This window comes from Narcine bancroftii, chromosome 3 (genome assembly GCF_036971445.1).
Source record: "Narcine bancroftii isolate sNarBan1 chromosome 3, sNarBan1.hap1, whole genome shotgun sequence".
NCBI classification, from domain to species: domain Eukaryota; kingdom Metazoa; phylum Chordata; class Chondrichthyes; order Torpediniformes; family Narcinidae; genus Narcine; species Narcine bancroftii.
In genome coordinates, this window is record NC_091471.1 from 276014465 (window position 1) to 276033707 (window position 19243).

General features: G+C 38.1%; 1 protein-coding gene across 4 annotated transcripts in view; it reads right to left on the reverse strand.

Annotated features, from left to right (window-relative positions):
• The window catches only part of stk11 (serine/threonine kinase 11), a 98194-nt gene that overhangs the window by 54869 nt on the left and 24082 nt on the right, over window positions 1-19243 (reverse strand). For all 4 annotated transcript variants that reach the window (XM_069928190.1, XM_069928186.1, XM_069928189.1 and 1 more), the window contains exons 2-6: window positions 17410-17493; window positions 14870-14959; window positions 10306-10438; window positions 2402-2538; window positions 1708-1835 (exon numbers count right to left, since the gene is read on the reverse strand). In XM_069928190.1, the coding sequence (XP_069784291.1) occupies window positions 1708-1835; window positions 2402-2538; window positions 10306-10438; window positions 14870-14959; window positions 17410-17493 (572 nt within the window). The remainder of the gene's footprint in view (window positions 1-1707; window positions 1836-2401; window positions 2539-10305; window positions 10439-14869; window positions 14960-17409; window positions 17494-19243) is intronic.

Consider the following 19243-nt stretch of genomic DNA (forward strand, 5'->3'; position numbering starts at 1 on the left):
TACATTTTTGTTACCATTTGCTCAAGTTGAAGAAACACCAGCTAGTTGTGACAGCAAAAGTCTGAATGGTCCTTTCACAACTACAACATTAAAAACCACACACCATAAATTTATAATAGAAAATGCTGGGATCCCTTGGCAGATCAGGCAGTAACAATGGATGGAAAAACTAAGTCTGCAAATCACCACCCTCAAAGGAGAGGAAAATTAAAAACAATCTACAAGATGCCAGAGTGATCCACCAGTATTACTTGTAAGCCAACAACTCCCAAAATTCAGTGATATATTGAAGTTATCCATAAACCAAAACACTATTTATGGAGAAAAACAAAGAGGCACACATTTGGTACGCTTCACGTTGCAAACTTTTATTCTGTCACTTGATTTCATTGATAATAAACATGATCTCAGATACACATTTTCAAATTTGTAGGTGTTTTAAACTGAAATTCTTGAGCGCTGAAGTACAACCAACGTTTTTACATTAAAACTCATGGGAACTGCTTTGTTGATTTTGCTGTGCAGAAAAATATTCATGGAATATAAACCATTTGTACAGTGAGAGATCCCTGTAGTTGTATTTTAAATATTTAAAAACATTTGTCATCTTATCAATGCATCACGCCACCTACTGTATCATTATGGTATTGCTTCTGATCTGCCAGGGAATAAAATGTCTTATTATACAAAATACATCCTTTGCTTAAGTCGAGCACCATCCCAAAATAAATATTCAAATTTAGGCATACTCAGAACTGGCACCTCATTAACTGTGCTGGAACAATTTACTACTCAGTTCATTCTTTACTTCAAGAAACTTTTCATTTTCTTTTTAAAATGGAAGCAGACATGTTTTTGCTGACGCAGACCAGCACTTGTCTCCATTTCCCTTTCCTTGCGTCTACTGCAAAACACTCGTCTTAATTTTTAAAAATTATTTAATCATTGCTAAGAAACTTAATTACTTAGCACTCAACATAGAGATGAGAGCTGTATCATGAAAATCAAGAGCATATTTAACTTCACTTTAACTGAAGGTGGCATTTCAATGCTGTGCACTTATCACTCAAAAGAATGATACTCGAACAAGGCAGTTGAGAAGAAAATTCAAGTCCATCTTTCCAAATTTTCACAAAACTATGTTTTTTTCTAGACACAAGACTGTAGAGGGTGTGTGATCTAAGGCACTAAAACAATCTGCATGTGGAACTCAGTGGGACCTGCAGGATCTGTGCAGGCAGAGAGAATTGTCACCGATTTTGGTTGAAACCCTTCATCATGACTGATCATGGAGAGGAAAGATAGCCATGGTGGGAGAAGTGAGAGAAAGGCTAGTAGGGAATTGCTGAACCATGGAGGGGTGAAGGATGATGAACAGAAGGAGAGCAAGGTATGGAGTTAGGAGATAGAGGCAGACGAGTAGGTACCCGGGAGTGACAGGTAGGCAGACAAAAAAAAAAGGCAGAGGGGTGGGAGGAGCAAGATGAGCTACAGTAAGGTGAAGGTGAATGAAGATAAAGGATTACCAATGCTGGAACCTGATAAGTAAAGAGGCAATAATGGTGAAAAAGGAACCATGAGGGGCGAGAGAGATTGAGAGAGGATCCAGTGGGTGAAATGTGTGGGTAGAGGTGGATGAAACCAGAATGGGAGACGGAAGGGCAATACAATTTTTATTTTAAATATAGAATATTTTTCTGTGCTCACCTCGCAATAAATCTGTCAACAACGGTCCACATTCCTCTGGAATGGTGTACTCCCCTTTCCCTATGTTTTCAAATAATTTGTAGATGTTATCCCCCTCAAATGGATAAAGACCTGTGGTGATATTATATCTGAAAAACAAAAATCATGGGAGTTTGCATAAAAATTCAGTTGCATTTCAGTTTACAAATCTATAGATTTGCAAATTTACATATGGCAACAGTGAAATATGTGGTGCTTTTTTTAATAAAAAAAAATGCCTAAATAAATTGAATGATTTAATTGCAAGGATTGAAACTTGAATGTTTCTACCAGATAAAAGAAGCATTCTTTCATCATCATAAACTACTTTCTATGGATTAATAATATCTGATCAATCACTGGCAAAATTCAGTAAAGCCTTGATTGATTGAATCTACAAAATGTTAAAAATAAAATACTGAAGATTATAAGAATCTGACTTAAAAACAGAAATATCTGAAAATATTCAGTTGGTCACAAAGCATTTGCAGAGCGAGAATGAAAAAAAATACCCATTTCAGATCAATGACCTTTTATCAAGCCCTGTGCTGAAGAAGTCATCAACTCTGTTCTGCAAATCAGAAGTTGGTTATATATTCAGTTAAGAATTCTATACATTACCCTCAAAATGTTGATTCTTTTATTTTTATTCATAAAAAAACAAAACATTTCTTACAATGTCACTCCTGCAGACCAAATGTCCACCTTGAACCCTGAAAATGTGTCTAGTCCATTTGCAATTTCTGGAGGCTGGAATGCTGGTGATCCTTGACTCGTCCTACATGTATCATCCTCTGCAAAAGGGTGTAATGCCTGTGATGTGGAGAATTGAATGCAGGAGTTATTCTTTCTGGTGATGCAAGGAAAAATTATTACAATTCACAATGTTCCATTTTCACCTTCATTGCTTCCTGAAATTTGTTGAATCTTGTAATTTTCAAAAATACATTTTATATTTAACAATAGTACAACCCAATTACCTGAAATCGGATTCTCCAAAATCCTCATTTATCTCAAAGCCAAACTGACCAGGGATCTCGTGCTTCTGGTGGAAGCAGGGCACCAGTGGGGAGGTGCCGTTGATTGGCAGTGGCGAGCATTTTTTTTGGGAGAGATATAAACATTACTTTAATGCTTAAAAAGCCTTCCCTTGTTGTTTGTTGTATTTTTAACACTGTTACACGATTTGCTGTTGCTACTGGGCTCTTTTCAAAAATGACCAGTTCTCCAGAGAAATCCTTCATCTGACATAGGGCCAGTGCCGACCATTTCAGATAACCAGAGTTGTACTGAATTTAAAAATCGATGTGCAACACACACCCTGGAAATTGCACACAAAAATGCAAGAGATTGAGGAAGACCTCAAATCCAAACATTTAAAGAAAATAATGGTGAAAAAGGAACCATGAGGGGCGAGAAAGATTGAGAGAGGATCCAGTGGGTGAAATGTGTGGGTAGAGGTGGATGAAACCAGAATGGGAGACGGAAGGGCAATACAATTTTTATTTTAAATATAGAATATTTTTCTGTGCTCACCTCGCAATAAATGTTTTAATTTATGGTGGTTTCTGATTAAGTGCAAAATTAATGGTCTTCCCCCACTTTTAACCTAGTATCCAATCCAACCAAGATTGTTAAAAGGTCAGCTTCTAGCATTATTTAAAAAAATTATGACATTGAAAATAGATAACTGCAATCAGCTGTTGTTCTTCTGAAGGAAACAGTGATAAACATGAATAAAAGTGGGCCAGCTACCAAAACTAAACTTCCATTTAGTTGAATTTGAATAAACATAATATAAAACCCCTCAATATCCAGAACCCATGGGGATTGATCGATCCTGGATAAGTGGACATGTCCATGACTGACAAACTAACCACTAAGTGGCACTAATTTTAAACTTTCACACTTTATCCCCAATATATTTTCCACGATTTTTTTGCCGGTTGCTTGAATTATGGAGAACAAGGATTTTACTGTATATTAAATGCATTTAGATGCATCCCTAAATTTTAAAATCATTCACTGATAGCAATTCCTGAACAAGACAAAACAACTACGTGCATAAAGTAGGTGGCAGAGTAGATTTTCCCCACCATCACATAACTGAAATTTGCTTTAACTTGGGATAAATCGGAATCACACACTTCCAGATGAAATGATGTCAACTGAAAAATTCAACAGGTCAATTCCAGGCAGAAAACACCCTTTTGACCTCTGATTAGCTTTGTGGCCTCTCTCCTGAACCTAGAATAAGCATATTGTCCAATATATGAAAAACATTTGGTAACTTGCAACCAAACCATCAAGGCACTGACCAAAATGTTATTATTTCACTGCATTTACACCAAAGCAGCACAGAAATTCCCAGGCACTGATTTTATAAAAACTTTTCATTCTGGTTAGCTATAATTTCTTCAAATGTTTCTTTTCCACATTTTTTCTTCTATTATCCATTTAAAATCTCTGAAGGGTTCTTTAATTAAAAAAATCATGTTTGAAACTGCCCAAGGACTTTCAAACAAGGTTTATGCTAATTCAATTTTGTCCAAGAAAAATACTTGCCAAATTTAAATTGTACCAAAAGAAGGATTCCATCGAGAAACTTCAAAACCAAGTCCAGTATGGAGAACAAAGTAAATGATCTGCTGACCTTTGAAGTACAATAACCAGAGCTGATTGTTAACTTTATTTTTAGTTATTCTTTACATACTATTTGGCACCTCTTAAAGCAAAAACTGCATTGATTGAAGCAATAACCAGTAAATTTAGCAAGAACCAATGCAGGAGTAGGAAGAAAAAACACTCTGCTAATGGAGAGATAAGCAAAATTCTGGCGCTCCTGCGGATTGGGAATATTGCCTGCAGACGTGGGTTCAGCCACAGCTTAATTCAGTATTTTCTCAAATCTTCACTGTCTCTCTGTTATTAGATTGAGTAACCAGGCACCATCTGTAGAAACAGGTATAGATCAAAATATTGGGTGCTTGGCTCTTCGACCTGAAATGTTAATTTCCACAGATGCTGCCTGACCTGCTGAGAGGGTTTTTGTTCATATTTCTAGCATTTGCACTTTAAAAAAAAATTTTCACTCTTTTTCCAAACTATGGGATAAAGTTGCATCAGGTATATTGGAAGAAAAGGTACAAATGGATTAAGGATTAAATTTTTAAAGAGTGTTGGTGAAGGAGGTTTTGAAAGGAATGACAGAGTAAAATGATTATAGTTCAGTATCAATGTTTACTGGCAACAGTCTTGGCAGGTGATGGACAAAATTAGTTCAGAGGCCACAGAAAGGTGTGGGCTTAGGACCAGATCAGGATTTGGGAAGGGGAGATAAAGGAAACTGGTTAAGAGAGCAATTGATTCAACAGATTAATATGAAGTAATAGAATAATACCTCTAACTCTTGAAAATTCTGGCCACACCAACCTAAATTGACACATCACAGGAGCACAAAAGTCTGCAATTTGTGATTGTAATAAAAACACAAAAATGCTGGAAGAACTTAGCCAGGCACTCAGTGCCCTTTGGAGATAAAGGTACATTATCGACATTTTGGGCCTGAACCCTTTCAAGGTATAAGCAATGAACAGGAAGGCGACAGAATAAAGACTGAAGACCAGCAAGGGAAAAGAGTCCAGACAACAAAATGTGTTAATTAGATATGATAAGAGGAGAGGTGAGAATTGAATTTGGCTTTGTGAAAGGAGACAGAGTGAAAAGTGAGAGAGAGCGCTGTGAGAAAGGCGACAAGGGAAGAAGGAGGGGAAGAAACAAGAGCCAAAAGCCCACACCTTGGTGGAATGGAATATTCTCCAGTAAAATACCCATTAAATTTCATATCATGGAACTTCTGCCATCTATTTGAAGTTCCCTGGCATTATTGGGGTTCAGGAGATTCTAGATGAATGCTGATCTCTCTGCAAGTCAAAGAATATGAATGCATCAAGTCAATAGTTATAGAATGTCCCCAGGTTGCTTGAAATGTTTAGCATTTTAAATTGATTCTCAATTGGAGGAGGACTTGCCGATGCAAAAAAAATTGTGCTTGTGAAGAATTTGCCAACTTGCACCAAAACCAGAATCAGAGCAGGAACAAGTATGGGTGAGTGGACAATTCCACTAAACTGGTAAACTACAACTCCGATGCCAATACGTTTTTAAAAATTTCTGAGATACCTCAGCAAATTCACATTAGGCACACAGATCCATGCTGATAGTTTTTCATGCCTCTTTAACAGGGACTTGGGTGACATGTAAAAGCAAACACAAGATTTGAATGTGGCAAGTGAAAGTTTTCAGCGTCTTCTCTAGACTAAAATTGTGTAAAGACTTTCCTTCCTCTTTATTCACTGCAGAACTATTGGAGTTCCAACTTCTGAGGGCACACAAGTCATTGATGTCTCTATCAATAATGAGGATGTGTATTACATTCCACTGAGAATGGACGTTTTAAGGTTGTAACCAAAATAATATAGCAGAGAACATTCTGTAGTGGTGTTACTCTAATCCATGGTAATTAATTACATTATTGTGGTTTATATCTCCTTTCTATTTTTTTCTTTCTTTGGGGTTTAGGTTAGTTGGTTAAAATCTCTCCTGGTCCCCCAGTACCAAATCCATTGCCAAGGCAGCCCAACAACACCTTTACTTCCACATATTCCAGTCAGACAAGGAGGCCATGTTTCCTCCTCACACAATAGCCTTTGACTGTATTAGTCAAATATGGAGTTGTTGTTGTTCTTTAACCTTGCTGAATTATCAAAGCATATGATGGAATATTCTCCTGCGGAGGTTGAGGCAAGTTCAGATTCCACCCTTACTACATTCTACAGGAGATGCATTGAGAGCATCCAATGTAACTGCATCACTTCCTGGTTTGGGAATTGTACCATCTCAGAACACAAGTCCCTGCAGTGGATAGTAAAGACTGCGGAGGGGATTATTGGGGTCTCGCTCCTGCCACAATAGACATTTATAACAGCCACTGTTTGTCGAAAGCATAAACATTGTGAAGAGCTCCACACACCCCTCCTGCAACCTGATCTTACTCTTGCCATCCAGGAAGAGGTACCGAAGCATTTGGGGTCTCATGACCAGATTGCAAAACAGTTTTGTCCCTAAGCCATTAGGTTTCTGAACTCCAGAGTCACAGTTAAATAAATATCATGTTACAAGTGATGTGTTATTTAAAAAAAAGTTTCTATTGTAACTTAGCCATGTAAATAATCAGCTCCACAGTCCGGAGAAACAATATCTTGTTTTCATTGTACACTGCAATGGTTATGGTATGAACGACAAATAAATGCGACGACGAGACTTGTTTAATTTTTTTTACGTTGTCTCCTAGCAACATCTAAAAGGCAAGGTTACAGCTGATTTCTCGGCCATGTTAGAGAGATAAAGATGGTCAGTTTAGTTCTTTTGTTCTGAAAAATGGAGGGTTTAGAAAAGTTCTGACAATTTCTTACTGACTGTCTAGCAATGTATAGCAACTGATAATAATGTTAAAAAGGTTTAAAATCATTTACTAAACTCCAGAAAACTCAATTTAATTTTAGTATGAATTTGTTTGAACGAGTCATAGACAACAACATTCTGATATCCAAGTGACCAAAAAGGAAAGTAATCGCTACAATTAAGTCAATAGAAAAGGAATTAAGACAATGGAAAGCTGGAAATTGGATTTGGACTGGATTGAGTGGGCTCTGTTTAGAGCATTTTGAACTCAAGGAGATACAATTGTCAACAGCAGCATCAAGGCCATTGGAAGCGTACCTCAGGAAGACCAGCAGTTCTTGGATTCTGTGTCAAAAACTGCCAAGATAGTTAATGATCATTACTGCATTGGATTACCTTTAAAGTAAAGGTAAAATATACATGCCTGATAATAGAAGTGTTGTCAAGCAACGTACACGGAATTTAAAGAGAAGATTCAAGAAAGATTCTTCCTTTCATTCAGACTACACCAACTGCATGTCGGACATGATACTTAAAGGTTATGCAGAGAAAATATCAGGTTATATCTGAATGTAATGACGGCAAAAAATGGTACTTACCACACCATCGAGTTTTGCATCCACAAAAGAAAAAGAAAACAAGTGGGGTTTGATTGTGGGGCAACGTTTTGGGGAGTTTCACTAAATTCTCAACTCTTACAGGGCCCAGATTTGACCAGTATGTTGATAGTTGATTCTGTAAAGAATCTGTCATCATCACTACAGACACTGAAGCAATGTTCCACCAGGTGAAAGCACCGAATGAAAACCGTGACTTGTGCTGGGAAAGCTGACGGCTGTCAAAGTGCAAGAGCCACTCGTTGGAAGCCGGTGGGCTCGCGGAGAACGTGCCCACTGCTGATCACCTCTTTCCACCAATAGGGGGAGCTGAAGGCGTGTACTGGGGCAGTTGGAGAGCCTAGCGCACTGAGGTTTTGAACGGGTTTGTCAGTTGGTTGGAGGGCAGTCAGACTGTCAGTGTGCTCACCCAGAAGTTTCAGTGGGAGAAAGAAGACGGAGCTATTTTGTCTGTGGGTGCCAGCACTGTTGTCCTGACAGCAGTTTTCACCATTCTTGGATACCCAGAGTGTGTCTGTGACCGACCTGGACTTCCCCAATTCCCTTTCAAGGAGGACTTCGTGTGACAGGAGTCACTGGACGATCCAAGACAGTGTTTAGAGGCGAAGACCTGTGTGACAGAAGGTCTCTTGTTAACCCTTAAATGGGCTTTGGAGGCATGAACCTCATGTAGTGATTCGGAGGTCACTGGGTGAAAATTCCTGTGTGAAGAAATTAAAAGTGGGTGTTGCCACATTCGAAACTCACAAAAGTCGTAAGTCTACAGTGATCATGGCCATCTGTCTTCACGTCCATCTAAAAGACCAGTGTGCAACCAAACTAAGAATCCCAAGCCTGGAGACCAGACTTTGCGAGCCATTCCTTTTTGACTGATGGACTTGACATGACTGTTTTGACAGTTTTCTTTTGGGGCATTTTGTGCTTGGATTGTAATGGTCTGGGTTTTCCCCCACCCCCCACATACACCTTATAAATATCTGTTGTTAAGGTAGAGTTGCCATAAAGGCTTATGTTCAGGTGTTAATAAGTTCATTGAGGTAATTCTGTTGTTGCTAATTTGTTATTAAATGGGAGTTAAACTTAACCCATCCATTTATGCATCTTTTAATTTCTACTGGTGAGGCATAATATAGTGGCATCATCACTTGGCTCAAACTCCTTCATTAATGCCTTTCAGTGTTTTATTGCCAGGTATGATCAGGTAAATGAACTATGACCTGACAACAATATTAACTTTGTGGGTGCTCGACACGAATTAAAGAAAGCACTTCTGGACTGGAATCAGGATCAGATTAATGATGAACCACTTCAGAAAGGAATTCATTGCATCTTCCATCCCCCTTCTAACTCACACCATGGAGGTGTATGGGAAAGATGGATTAGATCAGTGCAAAAGGTTCTCAATTCCTTACGAGATGGATAAAACCTTAATGAGGAGGGTGTTAGGACAGTTCTATGTGAAGATGAAGCTATCCTCAACAGTTGTCCAATCACTAAGAGTTCTACATATCCAAATGATCTTGAAGTACTCAACCCGAACCATCTTTTGCTTCTTAAGACTAACCCTTTGTTTCAGAAGGAAGGCATATAGAAGCAGGTGAAATTTATATCAAGTTTATTCTAGAAAAGATGGGTGAAAGAATATCTTCCACTGTTGCAGGAGTGACAGAAATGGTCTAAGATCAGGCGCAATTTTATGGCTGGGGAGGACGTGATCGTTGTAGACAATTCAGTACCTTGAAACTCCTGGGTGATGGGGAAGATTGTTGAAACCATCCAGGACAAAGGAAGACTTGTACATCAAGTTCGGATCAAGACTAAAACTAGCTTTCTGAACAGACCAATTACCAAAATCTATCTTTTACAAGAGGCAGAAAACTTTGATAATTGACTTTTATTTTCTTTTGAAATTTCATCGATGTACTATTATATATTATGATTGATTTTTTTTCTTTGTGATAGTAATTATTATTTTTAATAATTTGGGGCCAGTATGGATTTCAAGCTCACAAGCAATTCTGTTTGTGACTTTCTGGCTGTTGTTTAATATATTTTTATGCTGTCTCCTAGTAACATTTAAAGCCAAGGTTAGAGCGGTTTCTCAGTCATGTTGAAGAGGAAAGATGCTCAGTTTAGTTCTTCTGCGAAATGGAGGGATCAGAAAAGTTCTGACAACTTCTACTGACCATCTAACAATGTTTTAATGGCTTGTAACAACACATAGCAACTGATCATAGCATTAACAAGGTTTAATATCGTTTTATAAACTTTAGAAAACTCGACTTAAGTTTGAACGAGTCATAGACAACAACAACCACATTCTGATGTCCTCCAAGTGACCATAAAGGAAAGTAATCGCTACAATTAAGTCAATAGAAAAGAAATTAAGACAATGGAAAGCTGGAAATGTTTCCAATTCCTGATTAATTGACAAATTTATCTTAAATTAAGTAAAATGCATGCATATGTGACACTGTACAATATGAAAAAGGTTACATACTTCAGCTACTCCTAGGTCTGATATTTTCATAGTGCCATCTGTTGTTAGCAGAAGGTTCCCTGGTTTAATATCTTTGTGGACTATCCCTTGACTGTGCAAATATTCCAGACCATCAATTAATTGACAGAAGTACCTGTTAAAATTATTAAGAAACATTTCATACAGCGATAACCAATTAAATCAAGCTGAACTAAATGAGAAATATGATTTGCCCTTTACAACTTAAAAAAATGGAAAATATAAACTTTCATTAAATACAAAAACATTCATAATGATAACTCAGTAAATGCCTGAGACAGCCAGATGTCATGGTCCACATGGGGACCAATGACATAGATAATAATGAGGTCCTGAAAAGGGAATTTAGGAAGTGAGGAAGGAAGTTAAAAAAATAGGATCTCAGGGAGTGATAATATCAAGATTGTTGTCTGATGAATGCGTGGCTGAAGAGTTGGTGCAAGACACTTTAACTGGAGGGGGACCAATATCCTGGTGAACAGGGTGTCTGGAATGCATTGCCAGGGATGATGGCAGAAACTGAAATATTGGGGGTATTTAAGAGACTCTTAGACAGACACATGGATGAAAGAAAAAGAGAGGGTTACGGGGTGGGGGGGAGGGGGGGTTCGTTTTTTTTTAGTAAGGAGCATATGGGCCAAAGGGCCTGTACTGTTGTATCTTAAATGAAGATATGTTCTTCATTTGTATGTTCTATAATACCTAATAATACCTATGTTCTTCATACGTATGTTCTATAATAAAAATATATTTTTTTATTTCTGTTTACTGTATCCATTGATATCGAGGACCTTAAATTAGTTTCACAACAGCAAAGTATAATAGATGAGCAAATTCCACCAACTTCGAAGTTCAAAGATCAATTATTACCATTTCTAACATCTACCATCCTTTAATAGTTTTTATTTAACATTGAACAAGCACATTCACAAGTTAACAACATTTATTTAATTTTATCAGTAACAAATGTTCTAGGATAATAGTAATGACAGAACATATCAAATCCAGAACTTCAGAAAGGTCCACAGATGCAAACGTTTATTGCCAGCCAGATACAAATGGAAATTCAGATTCTGTCCCTGATACAACATTAAGAATATTGTTGTATCTCTACAACACAGTAAGAAACATACCAGAACAAGTCAATTGTCTGGTAAACATGTTACTCTATTTGTTTAGAAATAATTAGCCATGGCACCTAATTACACCCAATTGACCAATAACCTCCGTATGTTTTGGACGATGGGAGAAATCAGGAACACCCGGAGGAAACCCATAGACAACAACCACAGGAAGAACATACAAACTTCTTACAGATAGTGCAATGCGGTTTGAATCTGGCACTAACATTTTGTACCCTACCTGGGACAAACATCCAGGAATGTTATTTAAACCATTTAGTGCATTTATTAGGTAATATAACTCAATTAATTGGCATATTTTATTAACCAGCACCTACTTAGTACTGTATGCGTCAGACAACATATATTTTGCATATTCTTCAAAGATAAACTTGACTAATTGAATTAAACAAGGTCAATCAGAGTTGTTCAACCATGTGTAAATAAAGTGATGTAATGATTTCTGTCTGATTTCTTTTAAGCCAGATTTTTAATAGCAGTCTTTGGAGATACATCACTGTGCAAAATCACTATCAAGTCAGAATAAAATATCCATTGGAGCATCGCTGTTAGAAGTCAATATTATGCTTGTGCAAGTCAACTTCAGGAAGTAAAATGTATGGGAGATACTAACCTCAATAAAGGAATATCTACTTACAACAAAATCCAACTTTCCAGCCTTTGTTAATAGACTTTGGGTAAGAGGCAACATCATGCATTAGGTAAGCAACACTCAGAATATAACAAATGTTGTTTCAATACATGCAAACACTTTTAATACAGTTCTTCTTTGGTCCAAAAGGAAAATGACTTGTCAACAGTTTATTAAGCACTCCAACTCTACGTTAAATTTTATTTTGCTGAACCAAAAGGTGTTAATTTACTTTAGTCTTCATTTATGCATCTCTGCATAGTCTATTAATAACCAAACATTAAGAAAGAACTATATTAAGAATTTAACTCTGCAAATCTACATTCAAACTATTTTATTAATAAAATGGCTTTTAAAGTTCAAAGTGACAGGCTTTAAAGTGGGCAGTCAATGCAATTCTTCTTTGGCTTGGCTTCGCAGACGAAGATTTATGGAGGGGTAGAATGTCCACGTCAGTTGCAGGCTTGTTTGTGGCTGACAAGTTTGATGCGGGACAGGCAGACACGGTTGCAGGGGAAAATTAGTTGGTTGGGGTTGGGTGTGGGTTTTTCCTCCTTTGTCTTTTGTCAGTGAGGTGGGCTCTGCGGTCTTCTTCAAAGGAGGTTGCTGCCCGCCGAACTGTGAGGCGCCAAGATGCACGATTGGAGGCGAGATCAGCCCACTGGCGGGGGTCAATGTGGCAGGCACCAAGAGATTTCTTTAGGCAGTCCTTGTACCTCTTCTTTGGTGCACCTCTGTCACGGTGGCCAGTGGAGAGCTCGCAATATAACACGATCTTGGGAAGGCGATGGTCCTCCATTCTGGAGACGTGACCTACCCAGCGCAGTTGGATCTTCAGCAGCGTGGATTCGATGCTGTCGGCCTCTGCCATCTCGAGTACTTCGATGTTAGGGATGAAGTCGCTCCAATGAATGTTGAGGATGGAGCGGAGACAACGCTGGTGGAAGAGTTCTAGGAGCCGTAGGTGATGCCAGTAGAGGACCCATGATTCGGAGCCGAACAGGAGTGTGGGTATGACAACGGCTCTGTATACGCTAATCTTTGTGTGGTTTTTCAGTTGGTTGTTTTTCCAGACTCTTTAGTCTTCCAAAGGCGCTATTTGCCTTGGCGAGTCTGTTGCCTATCTCGTTGTCGATCCTTGCATCCGATGAAATGGTGCAGCCGAGATAGGTAAAATGGTTGACAGTTTTGTGTTCTGTGTGCCCGATGGAGATGTGGGGGGGCTGGTAGTCATGGTGGGGAGCTGGCTGATGGAGGACCTCAGTTTTCTTCAAGGCTGACTTCCAGGCCAAACATTTTGGCAGTTTCCGCAAAACAGGACATCAAGCGCTGAAGAGCTGGCTCTGAATGGGCAACTGAAGCGGCATCGTCTGCAAAGAGTAGTTCACGGACAAGTTTCTCTTGTGTCTTGGTGTGAGCTTGCAGGCGCCTCAGATTGAAGAGACTGCCATCCGTGCGGTACCGGATGTAGACAGCATCTTCATTGTTGAGGTCTTTCATGGCTTGGTTCAGCATCACGCTGAAGAAGATTGAAAAGAGGGTTGGTGCGAGAACGCAGCCTTGCTTCACGCCATTTTTAATGGAGAAGGGTTCAGAGAGCTCATTGCTGTATCTGAACCGACTTTGTTGGTTTTCGTGCAATTGGATAACCATGTTGAGGAACTTTGGGGGGCATTCGAGGCGCTCTAGTATTTGCCAAAGCCCTTTCCTGCTCACGGTGTCGAAGGCTTTGGTGAGGTCAACAAAGGTGATGTAGAGTCCTTTGTTTTGTTCTCTGCACTTTTCTTGGAGCTGTCTGAGGGCAAAGACCATGTCAGTAGTTCCTCTGTTTGCGCGAAAGCCGCACTGGGATTCTGGGAGAACATTCTCGGCGACACTAGGTATTATTCTATTTAGGAGAATCCTAGCGAAGATTTTGCTTGCAATGGAGAGCAGCGTGATTCCCCTGTAGTTTGAGCAGTCTGATTTCTCGCCTTTGTTTTTGTACCGGGTGATGATGATGGCATCACGAAGATCCTGAGGCAGTTTACCTTGGTCCCAGCAGAGTTTGAAAAACTCAAGCAGTTTGGCATGCAGAGTTTTGCCGCCAGCCTTCCAGACCTCTGGGGGGATTCCATCCATACCTGCTGCTTTGCCACTTTTCAGTTGTTCAATTGCCTTATATTAACTTGTATTAACTACTCAAAGACTTGCAAATGCTTTATAACTGACAGCTCTATTCCAGTGGTAATGATCAACACCATTTAGGAAAATATATGGGACTGACGTATACAAGAATTTCATCTTCTAGCTTTAGTTTTGAACAAATAACCAGCTCAGTTTTTGTTGTAGTTACAGATATTGGATAATAGGTGTCAGTGCAATGCTACTGCAGCACCAGCAACTCAAGATCAAATCTGCTGTCTGTACATTCTCCCTGTCCGTTTCTTCCAGGTGCCACACTTTCCTCCCATGTTCCAAAGACATGTGGGATTAGTAGATTAATTGGGCACATAGATTTGTATGATGGTGTGGACTCGTGGGACTGAAGGACCTGTTACAGTACTGTATCTCTAAATTAAATAAAACAGTTTGAAAGAACCAACAAAAAAAGTGAAAATAATTAAATTGTTCTTCTGGTGGCCATGCTTTCTATAATGTAATAGTGTATCAAAGAAGATAATATTAAATTTTGAGGTCACTAAGTATTTGAATACCAGATCCAAAAATCATACATTTTAATTTTATACATTTACAATACCTTTGCAGTGTATAATTGAAGAAAGTTACTTACCCATGAGCTTGAAAAACTGGGAATTTCTTATCACTGACACTGTCCAACATTTCTTGCATTCCACACACGCAATATTCCATTACCATATACGTTAGTCAAGTCAAGGAAAGAGTGGCACAAATTTATTAGCAAATCAAACATTCTGACAACTTTATGTAGCTTAACAGCTAACATGCTAATTAAAATACAGAGATTTCACATTGATTAGTAATCACTGAAGAAAACATGCAATAGATCATTATTCTGGCATGTGCCCGATCATACATCATTCTCTACAATTTATATTTTTAAAATTTGCCAGTTTAACATTTGTTCAAAAGCTCAAATTCTTCTAAGGTAAAAGGGAACAAATACGGAATTTACATTTCAATAATGACTTTACTGACAAACATTTTCATGGAAGAGGCAATATTAGGTAAAATCTGCAAAAAAACCACTTGATTGATCTGTCAAACTTATCCAAGTGTTTAAATTCCATATTTAAAAACATTATTCCATTACTGAAAAAAATTGAAACGGCAAGTCATAAATTTTCAAAATTCAAGAGTCGTGCATCTTGAAGAGATGTTTTTCCTTCACATTAAGCTGGAAGACTATATTCTTCGAGAATATAGTTCCTGTTTACATCCACAATAAGAAAGACAAAACACATTGAACCAGGTTTTAACATGTAGAAATTAAATTTGAAAATGACATCACAGAAGTTGCTCAAATATTTAAGGGCCCTCTTGCATTATTTTCCCTATGCTGTTGTGACTTGCACAAGATATCTTTGATAATCTGTAATTGTGATAGACCTGCTGCATCAATCGGATTCTAAAATTCTCATTGATAGCACAAGTGGCAACTACATGTTTTTAAACAACATGCTTCTAAACATTTTACTGCAAGCTAGACCACATATAACAATTACAGCACAGAAACAGGCCAGTTTGGCCCTTCTAGTCTATGCCAAGCACCTTCTCCCACCTAGTCCCATAACCTTCCATACCCCTCTCATCCATATGGCTATCCAACTTTTCCTTAAATATTAAAATCAAGCCCACATCTACCACTTTGGCCAGAAGCTCATTCCACACTCCCACCTTCTAAGTAAAGAAATTCCCCCTCATGTTTCTCCTATACTTTTTTTCCCCCTTCAATTCTCCCATGAATCCAACATTGGAGTGCAGAGATAAATAGAAACTTGGTGAAATTCCATACCATTTCTACTGGGAGAATTCCTGTGCATGATCTGTGAACCACTCATTGCAATAGAAATGTTATGACTACAAGGAGTAATGACGAAAATAAGTAAAAAGTATTGTAAATGCTGTAATGCGTTTACTTTTCAAAAAAATATTTTAGGGCAACTTGGTTTTATTTTTAACTGCTGGTAATAATTTTCACAAATCTATTTCTTTAAATTTAGTTTTGAATGTTTCCAAATGTAAGGGACTTGGCAGGTGGCAAAGCCAGAAGGACATCTTGTTGTCTGTCAAATACTTCTTCAGGCACCCAGCAAGCAGGGCTTGTTCTGACCGACCCACATGACATCTGTGACAATAACATAGCCCTGATGTTCCCAAACTCTAATGAGAACTTCCAGAAAATCCAATCAGATTTGATTACAAAAGGGCAAGTGTGTCATCGGCATGGACACACAATAAGGTAAGCTGGAATAAGCAAAATCTGAGCTATTGTTTTACCCTGCACACAGCATCTTTCAGTTGCTCCCATCAGGAAAGAGACACAGGTGTGTGTATTGGAGGCAGCATCCCCAGACCAAGGAACAGCTTCTTCCCACATGAGCGGTGAGAATGCCAAAGGAACTACTCACACGAACCATCTGAGACTCACATGTTCATGAAATAAATAGATGAATACTTGTCCTGTATATGCATTGTTTGTCTGTTAAGAGCTTCATGTTTGTGTTTTGCATGGAGGACCAGAGAACGCTGTTTCGTCAAGTACATTTACCCCCTCCATAAATCTTCATCCGCGAAGCCAAGCCAAAGAAGAAGATTTGTGTAATCAAATGACAATAAACTTGACTTAAACACTAAACTTTTTGAACCATGATTGGTTTGTACTTCTGCAAATAATCGTGAAATTTTTTGATTGGAGAATGAATGTACAAATAAAACAATTGAAAATAATGACAGGTTTACAAAATAAACCCTTAAAGTTAAGTTAGTTGATGAAGATACCATAAATAGGTGTTCATTTTGCTGCACAGGAAGTCAGCAGACATTTTGGGCTAATTGAGGTATTTTTCATTCTACCTTCAATTATGAGTCAATAGTTTGCCAAGGAATCACAGTGGTGTAAATAAAGAGTGTACGTTACAATGTACAATAATGGGAATGTATGGAAAGGAAACTTTGATTTTTCTTTTTGTAAAGAAGTTAGTGTGAATAAAGTCTATTTTTTGGTTACAATAGTTCAAAATCATCATTACTTGGTCTACTCTGCTTTAAAGAATCATAGGTCTGTAGATACCCATTAACTTCCAACTTAATGTATAAACTATAATATTCTCAGCAGAATAAAAAGGATATATCTTTTGCTTTTCATCATTATACAGCACATCCACTAACTGGATTACATTTTTGTGTCGTAGTCTCCTGAGCAACTGGATTTCCCTGAAAAATAAAAAGATAAAGTAGTTTTAAAAAAATAAGATTTACATCAGAATGGTCTTTCATCTCAAGGCAGCATCAATAAACATATTCAAGCAATATTTGTGGAAGTACAGAGTTCAATATCATTGGTATTTTGTACTTCCCCAACGTGGATCTCCAGCATCAGAGAACATTGAAAAAAAGCAGAGGCAATTGACACGTTCAAGTTCATATGGATACCTCAAACTTGCTCCGCTACAGAGAAATGACAGCATTTATGTACGGTAGCAGCTAAATATGCTGCTACAAAATCATCTTATTTTATTTTGAGACAATGAAACATTAATTGCAAAAAATAGTAAATCTCAAGACTACACAAGATATTTTATACAAATAACAAGGTTTGTTTCACAACAAACAACACTTGAATTTGTAAGAATTTAATCAATTCACATTTATTGCACGAGTACATACATGACATCACATACAACCAAGATTTTTTTTCCTGCAGGCAAAGCATAATTACCATTTATTGTTAGTGCAAAAACTGTACAATGTACACCTGTTAACAAAAATTGTAAACAAATTGGCTGCAATACAAAGGGGGAAATACATAAAGTGCACAAGTCAGAGTCCTTAAATGAGTCCCTGACTAAGTTTGTTGTTGAGGAGTCTGATGGCGGAGGGATAGCAGCTGTTCCTGAACCTTGTGGTACTGATATCTCTTTCCTGATGGTAAGAGCATGTGCTAGGTGGTGTGGATCCTCCAACTGCAGTATTCCATGTACATGTTCTCAATGGCGGGGAGGGCTTTGCCCATGATGTCCTGGACTGTATTCACTAACTTTTGCAGGGTATTGCAGTCCCCATACCAGACTGTGATGCAGCCAGTCAGCACTCTTCCTACCACACACCTGTAGAAATTTGACAGGGTTTTCAATGTCACACCAAACCGCTGCAAACTTTGCATTTGTGAACATCATTTATGCCCTCAAATTATGGCTTCTGCTGCACTACACACAAACAGAATTTGCACAAGTTCTCACACCAGGAAATTCAATAAACAATTAATTTCTTATGGTGGCAATGGGTAAAACATAACAAATACATTCTTTGCAATTCAAAGTGGCTATCTGAATTTCACAAAATAATTTTTATAATGCAAATGTAGTGTAGCTGTGAAATGCAACTTAACTACAAAATGGCCCTTCGCAACTACAAAAAGTTAAAACTAATATTTTAAGGAAACACAAAAGCGAGGAATGGGGTTCAATGGAAAAGGAAATAACAAGTAGGAACACCCATTGTTAGGTGGAAGATGGAAAATAATTGAATGATTATAAAGGATAATGAGGAATCGGAACAGCAAGAGCAGAGAAAGTAAAGTTTGGAGTGAGGGAGTAGTTGTAGCAGCAGTCATTAGCTGAGATTGTTAAATCCAGTACAAATCTGGAAGCATGTATTGTGTTGTAAGCAGAAAACTAGAGGCGCTTTGATCTTCACTGGAACACAAGAGAAACTGAAGGAGCCAAGTAAAATTGCACACAACCGAAAGGCCAAGATTACGTTGTGAAACACGAAAGTCTGCAGACACTGAGATTGTAGTAAAAATGCTGGAGGAACTGACAGCATCCATAGGAGGTAAAGATTTATAATCAATGTTTCGGAGCCTGAAACGTCATCAACATCCAGTGAATGTTGCAGGATCTGCTACTCAGGTTGTATGCTGCTGACGGTAATCAATTAGAATTTTTTTTTAACCATTGCAAAG